The sequence below is a fragment of the Gymnodraco acuticeps genome, unplaced genomic scaffold (genome assembly GCF_902827175.1).
Source record: "Gymnodraco acuticeps unplaced genomic scaffold, fGymAcu1.1, whole genome shotgun sequence".
Classification (NCBI taxonomy): domain Eukaryota; kingdom Metazoa; phylum Chordata; class Actinopteri; order Perciformes; family Bathydraconidae; genus Gymnodraco; species Gymnodraco acuticeps.
Window position 1 is genome coordinate 4,740,731 of NW_022990238.1, and position 24,994 is coordinate 4,765,724.

Consider the following 24,994-nt stretch of genomic DNA (forward strand, 5'->3'; position numbering starts at 1 on the left):
CGAACACATTAGTCGTGTCCCGGCTAAATATTGCAGAGAAAAAGATGTGAAAACAAACCCTCAAGGTTTAAAGGCCTGCATTAAATATTTGTGTTTGATTATTTTATCCCGTATCTTTGAATGATCCAGGATGTTTAGCTTCTGGAAATATGTAGTGAAATCCCCTAAACTCTGCATTATTCAGCCCTGTTCACCTGGACTGTCTGATGGTGGAAGTTAGTCAATCAGTGTTTATTTTCCACTTTCAGTGTTTCGGTGTGGCCTGCTCCTGTGGGAGTTGTATGTTTCTTACTTGTGGTTTAACATGAATGTAGAGATGTGTAATCTCTGTTTGTTTTTTCTTTGCACACTTTTTTCTTTTCAGAGGCAAACAAAATGTGTAAGCATCATCTTGTTTTACCTCCTGTTTATGTTGTTTTTAAAATGCCTCAGGTTGGAATTCAAGATATTTTTATGTTTAATGACAAAGCTTTTATGAATTGATATTGAGATAGACATTTTCGATAGATCCTTCCTATGCTGTGATGATTTGCATTTCCACATAAAAAAAACTGGCAAGTATCTAATCAATGATGGCCTACGTGTTGTTATTGAGAATGTTTTTGCATCTTTTAGCTGAAAGGTGAGATTTGAAGTTATTAAGCTCCAAATGTGTTTTAGTCAATATTGTCTTGTGGAAAAACCGGATTCCATTAAAAAAACAGACTCTGCTTGCACCATTTTTCAGCCATTTACTCAACATCTTCTATTGTTTAATATTTTCATAAAAACCCATCTAATAACATTATTCTTGTGTTTCACAAAGATAACTCGCAGCAAAACCCGCATTAAAATGTGAGCTTCATAAGCTACATTGGAGTTTGACTAAAGCAGTCATGTACCACTGCCCTCTGGTGTTCAAGATGTAAAACTACACTGACTCTTTTTACATGTATACAAACACATAATAAGGCAAGTTGTGCATCCTGAGGAGAATGGCCTTAACAAAAAATGGAGCTCGCATAATTGAATTTTAACCCAAAAAAGATTCCTAGTTCTCTAGTGGCAAAACACTTAGCTTGTAATCAACACTAAAACGTGTGAGAAAATATTGCTCAAAAGGAAGAAAGAAATATGAGAAATCTGTTGTTTATATTTCTTTATTACAGAATACCATAAACAGCTTTTGTGATACTGTGTCTTCAGAGGTGGGAAGTTACTAAGTACATTTACTCAAGTACACTCAAGTACAATGTTGAGTATTTCCATGTTATGCTACTTTGTGCTTCTACTCCACTACAATTCAGACGTAAATCGTGTACTTTTACTCCACTACATTTATTTTGTACATTTAGTTACTTTGGATTAATGATATAAAATTAAAAAGGACCTAAGTTACACCTGGAGCAACATTCACAAGCTACCCTGCAGTATACAAAGTCATTCAAACTAGCTGCACCTTTAACAGCTTTGATATGCATCAACAATAATAAGCAAAACATATGATATTGGGAAATTGACCAATTTGCATAATGAGTAAGCCTACTTTTGGTACTATAAGTATATTTTGATGCCAATACTTTTGTACTTTTACTTGATTAACCTTTTGAGTGCAGGACTTCTACTTGTAACAAAGTATTCCTACACCTGTACTTTTACTCAAGTACAAGATCTGAGTACCCTTCCCACCTCTGTGTATCTTGCATATTTCTTGATCTTGACAACTTGTATTCACGTTATAAGAACAATTCCTTTACTTGGAAACGGGGATTTACGAGTGAACCTGAATGCGGCATTGTTCCACCCCTGCTGGGCTGGCAGAAGCTACAATCCTCAGCAGCAGCATACCGACACTCAGACACCACACCGGGATACCTCCCTAAAACCTGCCCAGGCCGGGTCCACCTGTCAGCAGCGGAGCAGCAGAACACATTGGACTTCCTTTGCAAGAGGACATTTTTTCTGACAACTCGCCCTAACCCCGTTAGCAGGCTAAGCTAGCAGGAAGAGCTAACGACAGTTGGCTAAAACTCCGGTGAGAACCACCATGTTTACTCCCTTATGTTCACACTTAGCGACCACAGTGTAGCTAGCTAACAGTCCCCAGCTGTGCGAACAATTTAAGAAAATACCTCGCTTCTAAATGTGAAATTATCTGTCACTGATTTGATTAGTTTCCGTTTGTAGGAGCTACATGCTAAGTGGCTAGCTAATTGAGAGTTGTCAGTGTTTGTGTTACTAGAAGATGAGTGGGAAATGTGCCTCACAGCTAACAGCTAAGAGCTCTGTGTGATGTTCTGACTGGCCAAGCTGAGGAAACGTTTTAATCTTTAAAAAGAGCTAATGAGTGCTAATAAAAACCTACTTTATAAACTATGACAATGAGATGTAATGACACAGCGAGTTTGAATGAAATTGATGGGAAAACCCAGATGTAACTGCTTTGGTAAATGTATGAAAGTGAAGGGTTGCTGTCCCTAATATTGCATATTGGTGCACTAAAATACCACTTCTAAAACATGCACAGCTCACACATATTGCAAGCATGTTTAAGGTATTCTGTATAGCATAGTATTCAAATGATTGTTCCTCCTATATTCTAGTATTCTATGTGTCTTGGTTTTTGTGATGTTTTTTTTTCTTTCTAATTTCCCTTTCTGCAACCGTTTTTTTATATATACATATGCACCAATAGTGAAACTTACTTATAATTAAACCTGATTCTGTATCTCTTTGCAGCTGAAGCCCCCCCCCCCCCCCACATCAGGCTGTTGGACATGACAGGTCAGGCTATGTAAGCTGCTCTGATGTTTGGACTTGAACCTTCATTCAGAGCCTGGTTGAGACAGCTTTACAGCTTGTCTGGAGGACCACACTATAACTCTGACATAAATCACCCTACGGACCTGCAGCTGGTTTGGCTGTTGGTCTGGATTGTAGCAGAACTCTCCAGAGCAGCGCCTCCCCTCTCCCCCACCTGCTCTCCCTGTATCACTACGATGCCTCTGGGTCTGGGAAGAAGGAAGAAGGCGTCCCCGTTAGTTGAGAACGAGGAAGGGGAGCCTATCCGCGCAGGTCTCCATGTGCCGGGCATGGAAGATGGAGGTGTGTTGGGGTTGGGAGAAGGGGCCACCTCTGAAGGTCTGCCCCCCCCACACAGCAGCATGCGACCTCGCCTCATCTTCCACACTCAGCTCGCTCATGGCAGCCCCACCGGCCGTATAGAGGGCTTCAGTAATGTGCGGGAGCTCTATGCCAAAATTGGTGAGGCCTTTGGGATACCGCCTGCTGAGGTGAGTCCTTCTGCTGATGTGATGGGAGTATGGATATACAGGTTTGCTTAATTTGACCAAAAAGACATAATCTAATCTGACTCGTCTGTTGTGTTCCTCCACAGGTTATGTTTTGCACACTGAACACTCACAAGGTGGACATGGATAAACTGTTGGGAGGGCAGATTGGGCTAGAGGACTTTATTTTTGCCCACATTAAAGGACAGCGAAAGGAAATCGAGGTGTACAAAGGAGAGGATGCACTGGGTTTGACGATCACCGATAATGGAGCTGGCTACGCTTTCATCAAGGTGAGAAATGTTCAAATAGCCGAGAACATTGATTTGATTTCATTCAAAGATCCACAGGGGAAGGCATGAACCTGGACTATGTTAGGGAATGTTTTCTGCACAGAATATTGAATAGATTACACGAGACAGGGAGATAGTGCTGGACAGTGTATTGGATTTTGTATTCAAACTTTTATATATATCTTTTTTTAGAGAATCCGCGAGGGGAGCGTCATCCACCAGATACAGGTCATCAACGTGGGCGATATGATAGAGTCGATCAATGGCCATCGCCTGATTGGATGTCGACACTATGAGGTGGCCAAGATGCTGAAGGAGCTGCCCAAAGGGAAGGAGTTCACCATCAAGCTCACAGAGCCGCTCAAGGCCTTCGGTGGGTGGCTAACAAGCTCAGCACAACATGGGCCTTTCTTCAGGGCGTAGACTCTACGTAACAGAGGCAGCAAAAACGGTGATAAATACACTGATTGAGAAAACTCCAAATAATATTGGCATTACTCGCATGTTTTTATTGGAAAATGTGCATTTAAAATAAGGCCTAATTAACATTATCCAAATGGAATATCCTTTGATATGGACATTATGAGATTAACAATATTCATATTATAAGAATTATATATTTAGTCACCATACAATATTTGATAATAGAACAATTATTAAATGTATTTAAGTTATTGCATAGATTGCTTGACGTAGGGGCCCTTAATGCATATATAAAACAAAGTGATGCCTCTTGGGTCCATTTGCAAATAATCCTAAATGACTTGCGCTATATTTTTGGACTTACAGCTCCACTAACAATCGGCAATGTTCAGTGAGAGCAACATGAGATTAAGTTTAAAAAAAAGTATTAATTAATGGGGTGAGTAATGTGACGAGGCATGATGTTAAGCTCTGTACAAAGTGTTTAAGGGTCTCTTATGAATCATTATTCATAGATATGATCGGGCAGCGGTCTGGAGGGTCCAGGTCGGGATCCGGGGTTCAGCTGGGGACCGGCAGAGGAACCTTGCGGCTGCGATCTAAAGGTCCTGCTACTGTTGAGGAGCTGGTGAGGGTTTTAACTATAACTAGCTATAGACTGACACCAGCTCTCTGTGATGGTCAGAAAACAGAATCCTGTTGCATTGCCTGAGTCTCTGCTGTGTTTGTTTTCATCTCAGCCCAATGCATTTGAGGAAAAGGCCATTGAGAAGGTGGATGACCTGCTGGAGAGCTACATGGGCATCAGAGACAGCGAGCTGGGTGCGTGTGTGTTGTTGTCTCTACAGGTGTCGGCATGAGTTTGTCACTTGTGTGTGTGTTCACTAACTGTTGTCCTCTCTCCGTCTCCTCAGCGGCGACCATGGTGGAGCTAGGAAAAGACAAGAAGAACCCTGATGAGTTTGCAGAGGCTCTAGACGAAACCCTCGGAGACTTTGCATTCCCAGACGAATTTGTTTTTGACGTCTGGGGTGCCATCGGCGATGCTAAGGTTGGGAGAGTGTAACCTCCGGAGCAGAACAACCTTTGTGTGTGTGACACCCACAACATTCAGCACTACTAGGAAACACAACACTACCGTCATTTGTTTTTATTCCAGTGTATACTATTTTTAATTTAGAGTGCACTCTTTTGGGACTCTGCCTAGACAAAGAGGATAATGGGAGAAGAAGGACTGCAATGACTTCCCAAGTGCTTTTATTTGTCTTCCGGCTTTTTCCAGACAAAAGCATGATGATGAGCTTTCCCTTTGAGCGCATCACATGAACCTGCATGTTGTTGTTGTAGTCGCTGTCAGTGGAACAAGTACAGCACACGTCTCTAATATGGGAGCAATTAAAGACAACTAAGTAGATATTTGATACTTTAACAATTAGATTTTTGTTCACACTTTGCACTGTGTTGCACCGCGCTGAAAACCAACAACAGACGTGAATAGAAATTGCACTCTACAAGGAGTCCTAAGTTACAGTGTCCTCAACCACTCGCTGTTACTGTTGAGGGTCAGTTTTAAAAGCATGTTTTATTTTTATCTTCATAATGAATTCTGCTGGTTTTATGTCTGTTTTTTTTCTCGCAAAAAGGGTCATAGTGAGTAGCCGACTAAAAGACCATTGGTGTTCGTTCACCTTAACACACTCCATGCTGTAATGAAGCTAACTGCAGCAAACTACATTTTTATTTTAATACGTTTGACAATGTTACAGAAAATCAGTGTAACAACCTTTTTTATGAAGGTTTGTTGTGTCTACTTATTTCTTTTATAGCTAGTGTTTTTATATAAAGTGATGTCTATTTTAAAACAGGGTTTGTGTAATGAATGAACAATTTGATCTTGTGACGCAACTAGCTCATTCTGAAGCATTACAGAAGGCAGTATTAAAAACGTGTGAAATTGAGTAGTTGTTTAAAAATAGAATTTGGTAAAGATACAACTCACCCATGAATCAAAATACATTTTTCTTAACATCTTTCCTTAAGTGATATTTATCCATCTAGATTATTTGTGTGTGATTTGCCCAGTGTTTTAAGTATCAGAAAATTCTTTATTATGCTGAAAGCGCCAAATAATACATTTGGAAAAACTCACGAGCGATGGCTCTTTCCCGAAATATGACCTATCTATTTGAGGAAAATCTACAGACCTAGTTGGGAGCAGTTTCATCCGAGGACTTTTTTTGTTTTGTTGCAGAACTACACCAATATTTCCAAACACTGGGCATCTAGCACTTTTACATTCTGGATTGATAAATAGCGCGACAGTTAAGAGGGTAAATGTATATTTTTGATTGTGAGGTGACCTGACCCTTTTAAGAAAGAAAAGGCCTTAATTTCTTCTAATCTCGTGCAAGCTTTTGTTAGAAGTATCTATTCTGGTGCTGAAAAATGAAGTATCCCCTCATTGGAGCAGAATCATTCAAAAACGATTTCACCATGTAACTAGTGTGGTTTATAGAGTGAAAACAACAGGCAATGCAGCACCAACTACTCAGCGTAGGTAAACATGTCTTTCATTTTTTGTTGGTGTTAACCTTTTCAGTATTCCCAAATGTATGAAACAATTTTGTTATTTTTGTTCTACTCTTCAGAGTTAATGAATATCTAAATGTAATGAAACTGATGCTAGAACACTGAAACACTGACACATTATTTTGTTGGCTTTGTATAACACTGTTGTCAATGTTTAATTATAATGCAATAATAACATCGACATGGCGGTTTTCCTTCTTTTTGGTCTTTCCTAAGTACTGCTGCTTTATGCTGTCACAAAATAATGCTGTGTGTAAATGTTTTCACAACAGTCACAGAAACCTCCCCTCTTTGTTTGCACCGCTTCACTCCTTTCCTCCTGAAATATATATGACATGTAACTATGAATCTCTTTAGGTGTCAGCAGGCCATCAGAGGCAATGTAATAAAATACGCCTAAGTAAACCTGATCGGGCGGGTTCAACTCTAGGCCTCCGTCCCAGTTCAACACGAAATAACCTTTGCAGTAGATTATTGCAAGAAAGTTTATACTGCTATTTCCAGTTCCCATTACCCTCTGAAATCCCTGCTGCCCCACTGATATACCTTGTGTCTTTTATTCCCTTTTTCATGGATAAATAGAGCACTTTCAGCAGCATTCACCTTTTCATTTTTAGAAGAAAAACATGCCTTTTTGACTCAGCTGGAGACAGCCCAGTTATATAAAGCTCTGTTGTGGCTGGCAGCTGATTGGTCGGGACATGTCCTTTATTTATAATTGCAGAAAACCTGTTATTCGAGTCCCTGTTGATCTATAACCCTGGTTTTTCATAAACAGTGTCCAGATTACTCAGTGGACTCCCTGCAGAGAGGAGCACTTCTTTTTCCCCACAGTGCAGTCTACCAGGAACCCCCCCATACCACCAGGAACCAGCCATGGCGATGCGCCCACGTGCTTCCTCTCAGCCTGGAAAGCTTTCCTTCTTCCACAGTCCCAAGGCAGCTTCAGCCCTTCGACCGCGGGCCATGTCCTCGCGCTCGGGCTCCATGCTGGAAGAGGAGCTGTCCTGTCCTGTCTGCTGTGACATCTTCAGGGACCCCGTGGTCCTCAAGTGCAGCCACAGCTTCTGCCGAGACTGTCTGCAGCAGTTCTGGAACAAGAAGAAAGCCAGACGAGAGTGTCCCGTCTGTAGGAGGAAGTGCTCCCTGACGGAGCCCACGGTCAGCCTGGCCCTGAAGAACGTGGCCGACACCTTCCTGAGGGAGCAGGAGCGCAGGGCAGCTGGGACAGGAGGAGGGCCCGGGGGGACAGGGGAGCAGGAAGTGGAGGAGAGGTGTATCACACACGGGGAAGTTCTCAAGCTCTTCTGTCTGGATGACTTTGAAGCACTCTGCTGTGTGTGTCACACCTCCAAAAAGCACCAGGGGCACAGAGTGTGTCCTCTGGAAGAGGGAGCGCAGGATCTCAAGGTAATGTGTTCTTTTATTTTGTAGTTTGTTATGGGTTAAAGTATTGTGATCTGCCGCTTCATATTTCAAAAAATGGACCTCCCTTCTATGCTTTAGTCTGTGTAGACCAAATGGGATGGAACACCAAATGTCTTCTGAAACTTTGACCCTTTCTGTCCCCTCACCCTTAAGGCAGAACTAAAGAAAGATCTGATTCCTCTGAAGAAAAACCTGCGCTGCCTGTATGAAGCCAAGCAGGAGTGTGATGACACAACTGTGCACATCAAGGTATCAATAAACAAAGAGATCCAGGAAAAAGGAGAGGACCAGCATGACCGCTGATGTGACTGTAACTGGAGTTGAGGCGCGCACTGTTAATGTGTAAACATGTCAGCCTGGGTGTTAGAAAGCCGATCCTCCGCAATGAAACATTTTCTCAATTTGATTCCATTTCCTGCCTTTCTACAAATATATTAGGGACTAATACGTTTGCCGTTGTTAACAAATCCAAGAAAAATGTGTAGTGTATATAATGAGTGCGCAAACTTATCTATCCTATCCATGTGAACCTGTTTTATTTGTGATGACCTCACATCCTCTAGGGGGGTCTGGGGGCATGCACCCCGGGAAGATTTGTTTTCTTTAAATTGAAGTTGAATGCATCAATCTGGTGCACTTTGAGGGCAACATTAAGAGATTTATGGATACAGCTCTCAACACTCATATGAAACAGAACTGTATATATTTCAATAATCAAAACACCATTAGAATATGCTCACAACCAATAACAAATCATTGATAAACTCCTCTCTCCTATCTTTATCTTACCTAGTCTGCATTCTTTCTTTTTATTTATGCATATTTGACTAATCGCTCCCCTTTCAAACTGTGTTTTTTTATTTTTCTACTGACCTATAGTACACATTGGAAGGATTTCTTAACTTATTTTATATTACATAGATGGAAATATTTGTTTACATAGATGACCAAACCGTTTGAGACCCACTGAGATAACTTAGACTAAAGTTTACAATCTAATCACTCAGCGAGTCCTTTATCTCCCTGAGCTGTAGTCATCTCAGCCTCTCAGTCCGACAGGAGAGGACTCTCCCTCTCCTTATTGTTGAAACAGCTTCTAATCTCCGTTAGCTCCGAGCTAGCACCAGATGCTAACAACAACCCCTGTAAATCTCTCTCTCTCTCTCTCTCTCTCTCTCTCTCTCTCTCTCTCTCTCTCTCTCCTCTCTCTCTCTCTCTCTCTCTCTCTCTCTCTCTCTCTCTCTCTCTCTCTCTCCCCCTCTCTCTCAAAGTCTGACAGGAAAGAGCTCTCCCTCTCCTTATTGTTGAAACAGCTACTAATCTCCGTTAGCTCCGAGCTAGCACCAAATGCTAACAACAACCCCTGTAACTCTCTCTCTCTCTCTCTCTCTCTCTCACAAGATGCACTCGTGCCACACACACACACACACACACACACACACACACACACACACACACACACACACACACACACACACACACACACACACACACACACACACACACACACACACCTCCGTGACGATGAACGCTTGCGTAAAAAAATTATAATAAACACATTTAAAAAGTGGGGGGGACACAAATGGGATTTTGAAAAGTGGGGGGGACGTATCCCCCCTGTCCCCAGTGGAAATTACGCCCATGGGCAGAGCAGCCAATTAGCACTTAAAGAACATGCTTTTGAATATAATATATTTGAAAGGGATACTGTGAAAAAACATGGAAAATAAGATTAAATCCAACAGCTATTTCACAGTGATGCTTTTTAAGATGCCAAAAACAGGAAATAAGGAAATTCTTAATATGGTGTTATGGTGTTCATATTACTTTTGTATTGGCCAGATAAACATAAAATGTACAAGACACTTACTTTTCAAGGTGTACTTTGGTGAATAAAATCTAAGTAAAGGTAAATATAATTTGGACATGTAGTTAAACAAAGGCTTACATATAAAAGACAAGTACACTCCAGCCATATCATTGTACATTCACTTTATTTCTGTGTGCTAGAACCAGACTGAGGCCACAGAAAAGCAGATGAAAGAGGAGTTTGAGCAGCTGCGGGAGTTCCTGCAGAAGGAGGAGACGGCTCGGATGGCCGCCCTGCTGAAGGAGGATGAGGAGAAGAAGGAGCTGGCGAGGAAGAAGTCAGAGAACATCACCAGAAGTATCTTCACCTTTTCTCATGCTGTCATTGCCATTGAGAACGAGATTGGTTCCAGTGATGCTCTCTTCCTTAAGGTAATACATCTTTCTCTTTCAATTCATCCTATCATACAAACAGTTTCTAATCCCCTTTCTCTTGATTTCAGAATTACGCCAACACAAAGAAAAGGTCATTTTTATTGTCTTCTGCATCTTCTCTGTATATCAGATTCAGCTTACTATATATGTATTGGATTCCTGTGTGTTTTTTTCTTCCCACAGAGCACAGATCCCACCGAATATCCCAGAAAAGGTGTGGAAGGACGCTCTTATAAATGTGGCCGAGCATGTCGGTTCCCTCAAGTACCACGTGTGGGAGAAGATGGCGAAGCTGGTTCAGTACAGTAAGCACTTATTTGACTCTCTGCAGGATGTTTTGTAACATGAAAAACTGAATTTTGTTAAACAAGTCAGCACACTTGTTCAGTAGCAAGTGTTACTGAATAGTTTGACACTGAAGAAGGCAAGTGTGGAGTGAGTATGCTCTGCCATTTTTATTAAAAGGTAGATTCACCATGTTTTGTGTATTATGTGTATATGTTTTGTTGACCTTTTGTCTAATCAGTCAATTGAAGCAATAAACTCCTCAGTGCATCCCCAGAAAGCCTCCTGTTTCCGTTGTCATGCTGGCATTGCCTTCGTGTCCCAAGATGCATTGCGTGTGAGCTTCTGACGCCTGAAGGGTACCTGCTGGTCATATCCTCCTGAAATCCAAGCTGAAACAGCCTGTAGTTCTTCCTTTCATCAAAATAGGTCACTGTCACATCAAAGGATGCAGGGAGAACAAGAGATTTTGCAGCTTTCTCTGTCAATATAGCACTCACAGAGGAATGTATTGATTCAATTGACTATGTCATCCACATAAGAGGTGGCAGTGTTTCCCTTTAACCTGGTAGGCTTGTCTGTTAAAGTTCTGGAAAATGTTGTTTTTAAGCAAAGCAGTGTGCCTTGAAATTTGGGAGGAATTAATCACATTTTTTTCTAACTCACGTTTTTTTCAGCGCCCATCACCCTGGACCCCAACACCGCCTACCCCTGGTTGTCCCTCTCCTCAGACCTGACCTGCGTCACTAACAGCGGATGCCTCCAGAATGTCCCGGACAATCCTGAACGTTTCGGCCATTTTGTGTTCCTGCTGGGGTCAGAGGGCTTCACCTCGGGCCGCCACGCCTGGGAGGTGGAGGTGGGGGACAAGGCGGACTGGATGCTCGGGGTGGTCAAGGAGACCATCGACAGGAAAGGCCACATTTCAGGTTGTCCCGAAGGTGGCTTTTGGATGATTGCCCACTACGAGGGCGAGTACTCGGCCATGACGAGGCCCAGCACCCCGCTGCACCTGCAGGGGGAGCTGACCCGGGTCAGGGTGCAGCTGGACTTTGACTCCGGACAGGTGATCTTCTCCAACCCTGTGAGCATGATGCCCATCTACACCTTCAATGATTTCTTTACTGAGAAGATTTACCCCTTTTTCTGCCCTGGAGCCAACATTAATGGGAATAACCCCAACCCGCTGAAGATCTGCACCGCTAAGGTGGCTGTGTGGAACAGTGCTACATGGTGAATTTGAAAAAAAATCTAACCATATTACAACACAAATTTCCCAATTGTGTATCAAATCATTTGGGTGCATGTTTATGTGTAAAATGAGCATGATACAATCAGAGTAATTAGAACAAGTATTGGTTTATTTCATTTGGATTAATTCATTAGTTTATGAAGTGCTTTAAAGCTACCAAGGAATGGGATTTCCTTTGTAGTCCAGGAAGGCTCCGTTCTGCTTCTCAGTCAGGGAGGCCATCACGTCACACATACCCAGCACACTCTCCTGAACATCAATTTCCCCCTGGTGGTCAGAAACACACAGTTCACAAGAAGGAGTTAAAAAAACAAGACTGCAATTCTGTCATATTCATTCCTGACCTTGGACACCTTCATATTTGATCCAAGTATGATTTGTTTCAATATGACCTCAATGTGAACAGCTCATGAGATATGTCATTTGTATGTAATTCTTTGTTGTGTAAGCATGCAGAACAGCTGCAATCGTGGAGGTTCATTTTAAGGGAAAGTAAAATGTTGCAAAAATAATCTCAAGTGATTTTCTCACCATGAGAGTTGCGACATTTTATTAGTTTTTTTTCTGTGAATTCTCTTGATTCTCAATTATTTACATTACCCCTAAAAGAATGTGTGTGAAATATGAAATCATACAACATGATGTTAATGTCATACTTCTCTATTAATAAATTAAACTATCAATCAGAGCTGACTGGTTCCTGTACATTGTTACATTGTTTCCTGTTTCATTACAGCAGACTCACATCCTCTCCACCCATCTCAGTGCGCACCCAGCCTGGATGCAGCAGAGAAAACAGGATCTCGTCCTTCCTCAGTTCTTCTACAGCACACATAGTCAGCATGTTCAGAGCAGCCTGAGGAGAGAGGGAGGGAAAGGAGCTCCATTTATCAAGTTTAAGATGGAGGCTTTAAATAGCAGATCACTAAGTTGGCATGTTGTCACTCACCTTGCTGATGCGGTAGGAGACGGCGGGTATAAACTCATATGTTTGTTGAATACGTTGCATTGAAGCCAGAGTGGAGGAGATGTTGACGACGGCTGCTTTGCTGGTGGACATCCCTGGCGTCCCACAGGCCTTTGCCGCTGAACGCAGGTGAGGCAGGAACTCCTAATGATGACCAGAAGCAAAGAGAAAATAAAACCTTGAAAATACTATGACCCCATTTCTGTATTGCATTATAAACCTACACAAATGTGTTATTATCTGCCTATAGCAATGTATCATGGCAGTTGTAAGCACCCTTTAATATGTGTAATGCTTTATAACAATGATGTACAGCCTGTTATAAGGACTTGTAAGGTTAATTATCATACATTGTATTTTATAATTGTTAACCTACTAATATGTTGTGATGATGGAATTGCATATAGTATTTGATTATAAAAAGATTGTAATGTATGAATTTACAAGTAAGGAAATTATCATTTAAAAAAGTCTGTGTGACCAGCAACCAGTGGCGTAGCTGTGGGTGGGCCCGGGCCCACCCACATGCACGTCTGGCCCACCCACAGCCGATCAGCGCTTCATAGCGCAGAGCCGGGAAGCCCAGAAGGAAGTGCCACAAACTGCAGTTTATCTAGTGGCCGACAGGGGATGGATGCAAAAAGGAGCAATTCCCATAGACCCCCATGTTAAAATGCCCAACTTTACAGCAGAAATGTGTTTACAACATGTTTCTAGCCTGGATCTAATAAAACGTATTCTGGATATAGTTAGATTCCACCTTCATGACAATGGAATAGGGAGTGCATTTTTTTACCGTGAGTTTTTATAGCAAGTAAAGTAACTTTTGCCGTGAGTGAATGAGCGAGGAGGCGGGGCAGTTTACACACACGCAGCTGCTACATGCAGCAACACACACACACGGAGGAGATGGCGGAGAGGACGCGCTCCGAGGTGTGGTTAAACTATAGCCGTGTCGATGTGGACAATACTCGTTACCAAAAGTGGAATAAGAGTTTAGCATGTAAGGGCGGTAACACGAGCAATTTGTCTAAACATTTAGCAAAAGTGCTCCACATTCAGACGGAGAAATGCACCGGGTTCCACCGTCTCTCTAGTAGCTCTGTAGCCCCATCCACGAGTAACGTTTCCACGTCAGGTATGTTATGTATGCTAGCAGCAACACACAGAGTTAACTAGCCTACATTATACAAACATGGGTTAATGATTAGAGGTAACTGAGTTACTCTTTATTTTGTTAAAGTTTCAGCTATTCTGTTTACAATTCTGTCATCACATTATTTAATACGATTTGTTAAAAACATTGTTGTTTCTTTTGATGTGAAATATTATGTATTCAATTGAAATAAAAAGCAATGTTAGTTTTGTTCACAATTTGTTTAGTTAGTTTACCTTATTTTTTTCTCCAAAAGAACCGATAAAAGTAATGTTAAAGGACCGGATCGATAAGACATAGACATACTTTATTGTCATTTCAATAAGACACAGAGTGTACTATTAAAACGAAATTTCGTTGTACTGGCTTACAGGAACAGGATAATATAAAAACTTGCTAAAATTGTACATATAAATAAATAATAGTGACGTGGTGCTGATAAAATTAAAGATAAAGTGTGCGTTTAATATATAAAGACTTACTACATATAAATAAAATAGACATACTATATAACAAGTGCTCTTTACACAGCGTAATGTAATCTTTATGTTACTGGTCTACTTGCTGTTCAGCAGTCTGATGGCATGGGGGAAAAGCTATTACAGAATCTGGCTGTTTTGCTCTTAATGCTGCGGACCTCTTGCCGGAGTGCAGCAGGGAGAACAGAGCACCTCCTCCATGTAGGCCTGTTCGTTGTTGTCCCTGATGAGTCCCACCACTGTTGTATCGTCCGCGTACTTTATGATGTGGTTGGTACTGAACCTGGAGCATAAACATAAGCACTATCGATAAAAGTAGTAGTACCGTTAAAGCCTTAACGATACCCATCCCTATGTGGATGTCAGTTTTACACACATTTTGAGGCCGCCGTGCCTATTTTTTTTGTTTTCACTGCTAATTTATGCTTATGTTCTATTAGTGCATTAAAAAATCATTAATGAAGTTTCAGCTCAGACCCCACGCTTAATATGTCTCCCCCTGGCCCACCTACATTTCTCCAGGCCCACCCACACAATAATTCCTGGCTACGCCACTGCCAGCAACTAGTAGGGGAGAGTGGGGTAAGATGAGCCAGTGGGTTGACCCACCCCTTTAGCTCATGTGACCATAAATTCAGGAAGCACCCATCATTTATATTTGGCTGTGATAGAAAAAATCACATGGTTAAGTGGTAAATGTGTTTTCTTTCACAATAAACCATGTTTTGCTTGTCAAATTAAATATTCAACATGTCAGGTATAATTACTGTTAAGTCAAAGCGAATTTATCCAGGTCTGAAAATCTCAAGTTGAGCCACAACACCTCTTTTTTTGAGAAGTCATATTGTCATGGCCCTTTGTGATTGATTGACACAAGACATCCTGAAGTAAAGGTTGCTGTTGTCTTCTGACTTATATCTCATTTATCCTTGTCTAGAGGACAATACAAGTACAAATTGGCTCATCTTACCCCACTCTCCCTTACTAGTACTGAAGTATTATGACACTTGACCTTATCTGGTTATACCATTATTTAATAGTGTGTTATGTTTATAAGATAAGGTAAGATAAGAAGTACTTTATTGATCCCAGTTTGGGAATTTTTTCCGTTTAAAGCATTATGAGGATTGCTTATCATTTTAATTATACAGCAAGCACTGGTAATAATGCATTAAGGGTCTATGGACAGGGTACATATTGTAAAGCCCCCTGTCATTTGTGATATTGGGCTTGCAATAAAATGTAATTGATTGATATTTATAATGCATTATGGAATTGAGCCTCATACAAAGGGTTACAAAAACGTTCAGTGCTGTATTGAAATTCAGTGTTTCAGACTTCCCTCTATCTTACTTGAAGGATGCTCATCGGGCCTATGACGTTGGTGTTGAAGGTTTTCTGCATCTCCTCAGGACTTGTTTCCTGCAGGGTTTTTCTGAAGATGATGCCAGCGTTGTTAATCAGCAGGTTGAGACCCCCCGTCCCCACCAGAGAGCCCACATGCTGGGCGCACTGTTTTATGCTGCAAAGGTCATCTGCGTCTGACATAGAGGGAAAGAAAGTTGAGCATCAGTGGTTGTCAGATAAATATCAGAGCCCAGGGTTATTCATAAGCCATTGCATGCCGGGACATGGTAGCAGGACGGAGGGTTTAACAGAATCTAAGAGATCTTACCAAGGCGGACGACAGAGATGATGTCAGGATGCTTCTTTGCCAGTGTTTGCAGAGCCTGTAAATACACAGAGAAGAGACATTTGTAATCCATCACATTGTTGATCACTTTAAAGGGGACCATCATGCAAAATTCACTTTTTGAAGTCTTTTATACATAAATATGTGTCCGGTGGGAACTCATGCAGCGTCAGAAAATAAAACCCTCTCTCTCTCCATACCCAAATCTCTAAAAACGGGGGTACAACGGAGCTTATCCAGATTTGCGTCCGATATGACGTAAAATCGGAAATGTGGACCCACGTCACTATCAGAAAGTTGCTATCAGATTTTAAAGCATTATAAATCAGCAGTTTTGAAACAGGAAGTGAAATAAAGGGATATGAGCAGGGGTGCACATCACTTTTTTGCCCCGGTTCTCAAAGGAGCACCTGGAGATGTTGCTTGGTGCGCATCCTTAAAATAAAAAAAACCGGACCTTTTGCAGGGATTGGCAGACTCCACAGGAGAGCGAGAACATGTTGAAGTTTTCAAAAGTAAGAACTCAGCTCTGTCTGACCTGCTGGGGTTTTCTGCTCAGGGTGCTCTGGTCAGATCCCGGTTTCAGAACATCGTGAAAATGGATGCTCCCTCTCACTTTTTCTTTGGTCTCGAGCGTAAGAATGGTCAGAGGAGGCTGATGCACTCCCTGCGATCCAATGCTGGGCAACGTGACTCTAATTCGAGATGTTTTGGACCTCTCCGGTTCATTGGGCTGTGAGCTTGGTCTGATTTCTCTAGACCAAGAAAAGGCTTTTGACCGAGTTGAACACCAGTACTTGTGGCAGACGCTGGAAGCTTTTGGGTTCAGCTCTGGTCTCATAGCCAAGATCCAGGTCTTGTACAGGGACATTGAGAGTGTACTGAAGATAAACGGTAGTTTGTGTGCTCCTTTTGAAGCTCAGAGAGGAGTCCGACAGGGCTGCTCTTTGTCCGGGATGCTCTACTCCCTGGCCATAGAGCCCTTTTTACACCGGTTAAGGTCAAAGTTACAGGGTTTCTCTTTTCCTGGCTGTAGGGATGTTTTTAAATTGTCTGCGTATGCGGATGACATAATGGTCTTTGTTAAAAAACAAGATGACATCAATGTTTTAACTGAAACTGTGAGCAATTTTTGCAAAATCTCATCTGCTCGAGTCAACTGGGGAAAAGTGAGGCCTTAGCAGTAGGAGAGGGCAGTATTGACAGCTTGTTGTTACCTGGGGGCCTTGGTTGGAAAAGGGCAGGGTTAAAGTTCCTGGGTATTTATCTTGGTGATGACACGTTTTGTTTGAAAAACTGGGACGGGCTTATAGAGAAAGTGGAAGGCCGGTTAAAGAAGTGGAAGTGGATCCTTCCCAAACTTTCTTTTAAAGGGCGTATCCTTATTTTAAACAACCTTGTTTCCTCCATGCTGGCTTACCGACTGGCATGCACCAATTCACCCGTAAACCTGCTGTCCAGGGTGCAGGCTCTCATGGTGGACTTCTTCTGGAACCGCATGCACTGGGTCCCTCAGAGCATCCTGTTCCTGCCAAAGGAGGATGGGGGACATGGCCTGGTTCACCTGGCAAGCAGAGGGGCGGCCTTCAGGCTCCGGTTCGTCCAGAGGTTCCTGACTGGACCTGCTGACCTGGTCTGGAGACCCGTAGCTCGGGCCTTATTGGAGCGCTGTGGTGGGCTGGGTCTGGCTGAGTCGCTGTTCCTAATGGACCTGAAAGGATTACGCCTGAACAATCTCTCGGGTTTCTATGGAGGTCTCTTCAAGGTGTGGGGACTACTCAAAAAAGAGAAACCAGAGTGCTGTGGCTCACTGTTCTGGCTCCTCAGAGAGCCGGTGGTCCGTGGATCTCGGTTTGTGTGTGGAGTAGGGCCTTCTCTACAACAGAGACTCTGTGAGGAGAGGATCCTCACGCTGGGCCAGGTGGTGGAGGTGTGTGGCCCCCGTCTGGACAACGCTGCAGGCCTGGCCTCACGTCTGAGCCTCAGGTCAGTCCGGGTGGTCAGCCTCCTGCTGCAGAGCTGGAAGCAGCAGCTCAGCCAGTCAGAGCTGGCGCTGATCGCTGCTCACTGTAACGGACTGAAGTCTCCAAATGACAATGACTCTTTTCCAGAGACGCAATGTTTTCCTGATCTCAGTTGTGAGGGTTTTTTGTTAAAGTTGGACAATTTTACTGATTTTAGGTTTAGCAACATGTCCAACAAAACATTTTATTATTTGGTGACAAAGGTGCTGAATCAGAGCAGACTCCAGGAGCGAGTGGACACCCGGTGGAGAGCCCACCTGGGCCTGACGGAGGCTCAGAGGCCTGAGTGGAGAGCGCTCTACAAGCCTCCGCTGACTAAGAGGGGTGGGGACCTCCAGTGGAGGATTCTCCACGCTGCGGTAGCTGTAAATGCGTTTGTTTCAGTGATCAACCCTACAGTGTCTGACGCCTGTCCTTTCTGTGAACAGAGGGGAACCATTTTTCATTGCTTTACGGAATGTGGTCGACTCCTTTGTCTTTTTCAGTTACTCACTCAGTTGTTTATTTTGTTTAATGTGGTTTTTTCTAAGTCTATGTTCATTTTGGGTTGTAGGTACAGCCAGAAGCAAAAGTGCAAAAGTCAGCTTTTGAATTTTTTATTGGGGCAGGCTAAAATGGCCATTTACCTCAGCAGGAGGAATAAAGTTGCGTGATCATTGGATACCGATGCAGTTTCGATTTTCAAGCGGATGGTTAAAGCAAGACTGAAAGCGGACTACGGTTACTTTTGCTTAACAAAAAATGTGGGAGAATTTGAGGCCATGTGGTGCTTTAAAAATGCTTTGTGTTCTGTGGAGAATGAGGATCTTATTTTCAGTCGTTGTCTGAACTGACAATGTGTGTCAATGTGTCCGTTTGGTTATTTGCTTTGTGAATAAAAGTGGGGGGGGTGCAGGGGTACAGTGCTACCCCCTGCCTGGGGGTGGACCGAACATCCTTTAGGGGGGTCGTCGCCTCCTCTTGGGGGGTCCGGTGGCATGTGCCCCCGGGAAGATTTGTTTTTAAATATTGAAGTTGAAAGCATCAATCTGGTGCACTTTGAGAGCAACATTAACCCTACCTTAATAACACCTTAAAGCGGACAAAAGGCACTGGAGAACACTCATTAACACCCTTTAATGAAGCAAACTAATGCCTTCACTCACTCAAATAGTCGTTTACTTATTAAGGTGAAACGAATGTGCATAGAGTTTTAAAGGATGCGGATAGTCTCACCTTGATTCTGGCGCATTTCTTATCGTTTTATAGATCTATTCTCATCCACCATCTTTGTTTGTGACGTAAAACATTTGTAAGAGTCACGTTTCTGAATCGGACACTCTGAGTGGATGCAGTCACAGCCAATCGGAGTCTGATTCAGAGGGTTGCCTGTCAGTTCCGTTGTTATGTGTACTGAAACGAGAGCCGGTATAATTCCACGCGCGAAAACAAAATAAAAAATTGGAATACGTTATTTTAGTGTCTTAAAAGTAGACTGAGGTATGAAGGGTTAACGTTACATCTTAGGATAACTTTTAGTCATGTTCTGTATACATACTAACATATAAGGGTATACTTAGTGTAAGAGAATATTTTAATCCGATCTTGATTGTATAGAGTTTCTCAGCTTTTCTTAGAATCTGTCTTATTGCAAACATGCTTTTCGTTAGTCATATGATCATCTCTATAAGTTGAGGTCACAGGTCAAAAGCTTCTCTGCTTTTCCTGTGGGGGAGGGTTTCCTGTCCCCATGCATTTGCGAGACAAACAGACCTTTGTCCCGACATCTGGCATTGATTAGGTAAAGCGCGGGTTCTGTGGTTCCGCCTCTTCTCATGTTGGTGCGCGGTGTCTCCCCTTTTTGTTCAGAGATGACTTGGTGGCTGCACGGCGGCTGTATTAATTGTACTCTTTAATAAACTCTCAGTGTTTTGGCTAACGACGACCCAGACTCCATCATTTCACCTCAACATTGCTACACAGAAGTTTTCCTCACACTTAGTGTGGTTACTCCATGTTTACTAGCTATAACATTAACGTCACATCACTCTTTTTCACTTCTTACTCAGTCAGCCAGAGTGCAGATATCACCATTAGATTCACAAACCTGAAATATCATCAATTTCTTCACTGCTGGTGATGACATTGTTGTCAGCTGCTGATACTGCTGCAGCTTGTGGCGCCTGCTTCGATGACAATAACTTTCTAATATCCATAACTGTATAGGCCATTAGCTTAAAACTTGTTAGGCACTAGGAAGGTTCACTTCTACTTCAGGGCAGGCTACGCAGTACGCAGGCTAATGTCCCGCAGCGGATGCCTCTCTGGTGGACTCCGGTACTGCACATTACTCCCGAGACGTTTTTTTAATTTTTTTAAGTGAAACATCCGGGGCTTTTCAGAAAACATCCGGGGCTTGAGCCCAAGTAGCCACCCCCTAGCGCCGCCTCTGATGCAGACGTTCGGCAATGATTGAGAGGACGCCGCTGGATCCAGAGTGAATTTCTGTCGAACATTAAACCTAAAACTATGGGCATAGATATGTCTCATAATTATTTGTGTGAACATAAAAATAATTTGTGTGTAAATATGTGATTTGTAAATGTAAAACAACATCCACAAATGCATTTAAAAGATTTGCAAACTCACAAATACATTTGCAAGTGTAAAACGGATCTGCAAATACGCTAAATATGTTCACAAATTAAAAAAAGATCTGTGAATATCTCTTTAACATTTACACCTTTCGATCAGGCATTTGTGAATCCATTTTGTATTTGTGGACCAAAAATGCGCTTGCGGATCTCAAATCTCTGTTCACGGATCTCAAATCTCTGTTCGCGGATCGTCTTTTTACACACACGGAATTTTGAGACATATTTTCCGCCGGTCTCGGCTCAAATCTACTCGTGTCACTCGGTTATTTTCGGAAACCACGTGATGGCCTGCTGATGACGACATTTCCGCATGATTTCAAAGTAAGAGCATGATGGTTTGTTTAATGCTCTGTTTTTGTATTATAATGAACAGCGGAACGTTAGATGCATTCTTCATCACCATAACCCTGACCTAAATATGGTGCTTTTCTACAGATTACTTTATTACTGCACTGGTAAGGTAAAATTAGGCCGATTAATAAGATGTGAAGTGCTTTGTAACTTCGACCCGCTTGACTGAATACACAACAAACAATGAAGAAAGAGTTTTATCTGGGCTGTTTCGCTGCCAGCTGCTCCCCCGGGACCCGAAAGTGGCGTATAGCCTGCACTTCAACATCAACGAAAGTGCTCGATATATGCTATATTGAACCATTGAACCAAACTAACTGTATCACTATAACATGATGATGAAGAATGCATCTAACGTTCCGCTGTTCATCACGTGGTTTCCGAAAATAACCGAGTGACACGAGTAGATTTGAGCCGAGACCGGTGTCAGTACCAGATATGTTCGGGCTACCAGATATGTTCGGGTGTATTTCCGTCGCATCCGTCATATCCGTCATATACTCACCTCCCTCTGCTCCCAGCGCTCTGCTGCCACACACCGGCCGTCTGCGTAACTGCAGCCGGAGGAACTCGGGACAGCTTGTTATGTGTGGGGTGCTATGGTGGGGTCCCATGTACTTGTGCACATAAATAATGTTTCTAATTATTTACAATTAAAAAATATATATATTCTGCGTTACTTTAACCAACACTTTTATAAGGCCACTAGATTAGATAATTACGAAATGTGTAGATAGAATACATATATTTCAGATTGTTATTTTGTCATTATGTTTAATGTTTTATTTACCTTTTAGTATTTTTATATAGTATCTGAACTTTGGAAAGGAGTTGGGAGACACACGACACCTCAAATCACATCTACAGATCAAGGCGAAGCGAATGGATGTACTCCCATACTCCTAGCGTGAAAATGTTTGTGAAAACGTGTGCAAAGTCTCCGAAAATCCTAAAAATAAGCTCATATTTGAATTCCCCATAAAAAAACACATCATTCAGTAAAAACAAGGCCCCACTGATCATCTACTCTCTGAGACTATTCCATGGATGTCTGGCTTGAGTTTCGGCCACCAGGGAAAGTGGACAAAAGTGCCCGAGATCAGCCTCTTAATTTACCCAGGGCCTAGTGCTTGGCTTTGGGCATGAAAATTCAGGAAACTCCCCTGAGTATTTTATTAAATATCTGAACTTTGGAGAGGAGTTGGGGGACACACGACACATCAAATCACATCTACAGATCAAGACGAAGCTATTGGAAGTACTCCTAGCGTGTGAAAATGTTTGTGAAAAACGTGTGCAAAGTCTCCGAAAACGGAGCAGTGGCTGTGATGCTAGCTTTGCGGCTAGCGGTTAGTTGTTATTGTTTGAAGTTGTTGCTATGGAAACAACATGACGGAGAACAAATTAATATCTTCTACATATAATAACGGACAAAGTAAAGAATGAAGTGTAGGCTATGCCTGTTTGAAGTTGTTGCTATGGAAACAACATGACGGAGAAAAAGTATAATCTTCTACATATAATAACGGACAAAGTAAAGAATGAAGTGTCGGCTTTGTTTAAATGTTCGGAATTTGACCGTGTTTGTTGGCCCTCTTGAGTTGCCGTACAATCCGTCATATGACGGATAACGGATGCGACGGAAATACACCCGAACATATCTGGTAGCCCGAACATATCTGGTACTGACACCGGCGGAAAATATGTCTCAAAATTCCGTGTGTGTAAAAAGACGATCCGCGAACAGAGATTTGAGATCCATGAACAGAGATTTGAGATCCGCAAGCGCATTTTTGGTCCACAAATACAAAATGGATTCACAAATGCCTGATCGAAAGGTGTAAATGTTAAAGAGATATTCACAGATCTTTTTTTAATTTGTGAACATATTTAGCGTATTTGCAGATCCGTTTTACACTTGCAAATGTATTTGTGAGTTTGCAAATCTTTTAAATGCATTTGTGGATGTTGTTTTACATTTACAAATCACATATTACACACAAATTATTTTTATGTTCACACAAATAATTATGAGACATATCTATGCCCATATACAACTAACTTCACCGCGGTGTTATATATCCTTTATTTAACCAGGTAAAATACTAATTGAGATTAAAAATCTCTTTTCCAAGAGTGACCTGGCCAAGAAGGGCAGCATGCACGAAGTTACAACAGATAAAACACAGACAAGACAGGCAGACAAATACAGCTGTGTGTTGAGAACAACATCTCCCTTTAACTTGTTCAATTGAAGTTTTAGCATGTTTAGGTAACATGCACTCGCCTGTCCTGCTTTCATAACAGACATTTGAACTAACCACGGATTTATGCGGCTTCGTTGCAGTCATAATGAGTTCTGTAGTAGAGAAACACAGGAATGGATATGTGCCTGTATTTGTTGTTTTTACACACAATCACTGAACACTGCGTTAGAAAGTGCTGAGTCATGTTGGTGGCAGACATGTTCCGGTTATACAACGTTGGCGGAAATCTGCTCAAGCTCCTATTTATGTAATGTCTCGCTTTGGCACGTCTACCACCCAGAGACTTACATTTTTCTTGGAGTGTGGGAGTGTGAAGTGTTATCGATGTGTATGTAGCACATGACAACTCGCCTTTGCCACCTGTTGCTTGGCAAACGAGTTATAGCAGCGCTAAGCGGTTTGTTTACAAGAACCAGTTAGTTATAATCACCATCCACTCAACATTTAATTCATAAAAAAACATGTTATATGGCCACAATGGATCTGAAAAGGTCTTCCACCTTGTTATGTAAGCAGACTATTATTATTTGTCTCAGTCACTGATTTTTAAAAATGTTTTAGTTTGCAAGATAAGTTTTCTGTCATCATTAATTAATTGCAAGACCCACCTCAGCTCTTGGCCCATCTGGATCCCTGCAACAGGCAAACAGCTTCTTCAGTGGTCGGGGGGCCTCCACTATTTGCTTCACCATCTCCAGGCCCAGGCCTCGGTTGGCCCCTGTGATGAGCACGCTGACTGATAGAGCTGCCATTGCCTGCGACTCAGCTTGCACAATTCTCCCTCTGAGCGCGTGCATACACATCCCTACAAAAGTGTTGGTCTGGCCACACCCACTACATCCCCTTCTTGAAAAAGTGGGCGAGTAACTTTGATAATTCAGGCTTGTGTTAGCCTCACTTGGATGTAAAGCCTTGCCAGAAATAAACATATTTCCATCAGGCAATATTATACTCAATGAAAGCAAAGAAGCATAATGGGGAACATTGTGGAACGTTAAAAATGAAGCTACTGTAAGAGTGCAAAGCAACACAAAGAGCAAAGGGCCAAATAAAAACAAAGTGAGCACTCCCAACACCCAACAGTGTACACAGAGAGAGTGTTAGATCAGGGGTGTCCAAACTATGGCCCGGGGGCAAAATGTGGCCCGTTGTTGTAGTGGCAATTTCTTATGTTACCTGGTAAAACCAAATGCAACGCTTATATGATGACACTGTACTCAGTACATGTCCCTTGCTCGACCTTTTGTTATGCTTGGGTGTCAGACACCATCGCACCCAGATGTTTCCTGTCACTATCACACTTGTACAGTTCCTGTTCCACACACACACAGTTCCCTCTGTGTGCAACTTATGCAGACTGCTCTGTACTCTGTGTAACCTGTACCTTCAAGCTTGAATAAAGACCACAAAGACAACTCTGTTTGATTGCTGAAGACCATCTTTATTTTGATTATTATTATTATTACCATTACATCTCCGGATCGTTGACGAGTTAAAGTTTCCACAACATTGTCCATTTTGAATTGGCCCTCAGCGAATTCAAAAAGTATAATCGAATTATATGGCCCACACCTGAAACTTGTGTTCTTCTTGTATTATACGTCCTAAATATATATGTAGACATTCAGTCAATTACAT

General features: G+C 42.2%; 3 protein-coding genes across 5 annotated transcripts; 2 read left to right on the top strand and 1 right to left on the bottom strand.

Moving 5' to 3' along the window:
• The first annotated feature begins 1,767 nt into the window (after positions 1-1,767).
• gipc1 (GIPC PDZ domain containing family, member 1) lies at positions 1,768-6,774 on the top strand. The gene is made up of 7 exons (XM_034219856.1): positions 1,768-2,014; positions 2,719-3,272; positions 3,377-3,562; positions 3,755-3,935; positions 4,501-4,613; positions 4,726-4,807; positions 4,900-6,774. The coding sequence occupies exons 2-7, from the start codon at positions 2,787-2,789 to the stop codon at positions 5,049-5,051; spliced, it is 1,200 nt and encodes a 399-aa protein (XP_034075747.1). The 5' UTR covers positions 1,768-2,014; positions 2,719-2,786; the 3' UTR covers positions 5,052-6,774.
• Positions 6,775-7,329: 555 nt separating this feature from the next.
• trim35-12 (tripartite motif containing 35-12) lies at positions 7,330-11,792 on the top strand. Its single transcript, XM_034219855.1, has 6 exons — positions 7,330-7,984; positions 8,156-8,251; positions 10,013-10,243; positions 10,315-10,337; positions 10,430-10,551; positions 11,209-11,792. Exons 1-6 carry the CDS (start codon positions 7,451-7,453, stop codon positions 11,766-11,768), a joined length of 1,566 nt encoding a protein of 521 aa, XP_034075746.1. The 5' UTR covers positions 7,330-7,450; the 3' UTR covers positions 11,769-11,792.
• A 79-nt stretch (positions 11,793-11,871) lies between these two features.
• Positions 11,872-24,149, bottom strand: LOC117548511 (C-factor-like). 3 transcript variants are annotated; one of them, XR_004569343.1, is made up of 7 exons: positions 23,965-24,149; positions 16,061-16,115; positions 15,739-15,926; positions 14,551-14,668; positions 12,733-12,894; positions 12,529-12,639; positions 11,881-12,050 (listed from the first exon to the last, which is right to left on the bottom strand). XR_004569343.1 is itself a non-coding variant. In XM_034219857.1 (6 exons), exons 1-6 carry the CDS (start codon positions 24,106-24,108, stop codon positions 11,937-11,939), a joined length of 774 nt encoding a protein of 257 aa, XP_034075748.1. In that variant the 5' UTR covers positions 24,109-24,149; the 3' UTR covers positions 11,872-11,936. The 3 variants fall into 3 exon arrangements, 1 of the variants encoding a protein (XP_034075748.1); XR_004569342.1 differs by having other exon boundaries at positions 14,544-14,668; XM_034219857.1 differs by lacking the exon at positions 14,551-14,668 and having other exon boundaries at positions 11,872-12,050.
• Positions 24,150-24,994: the final 845 nt, after the last annotated feature.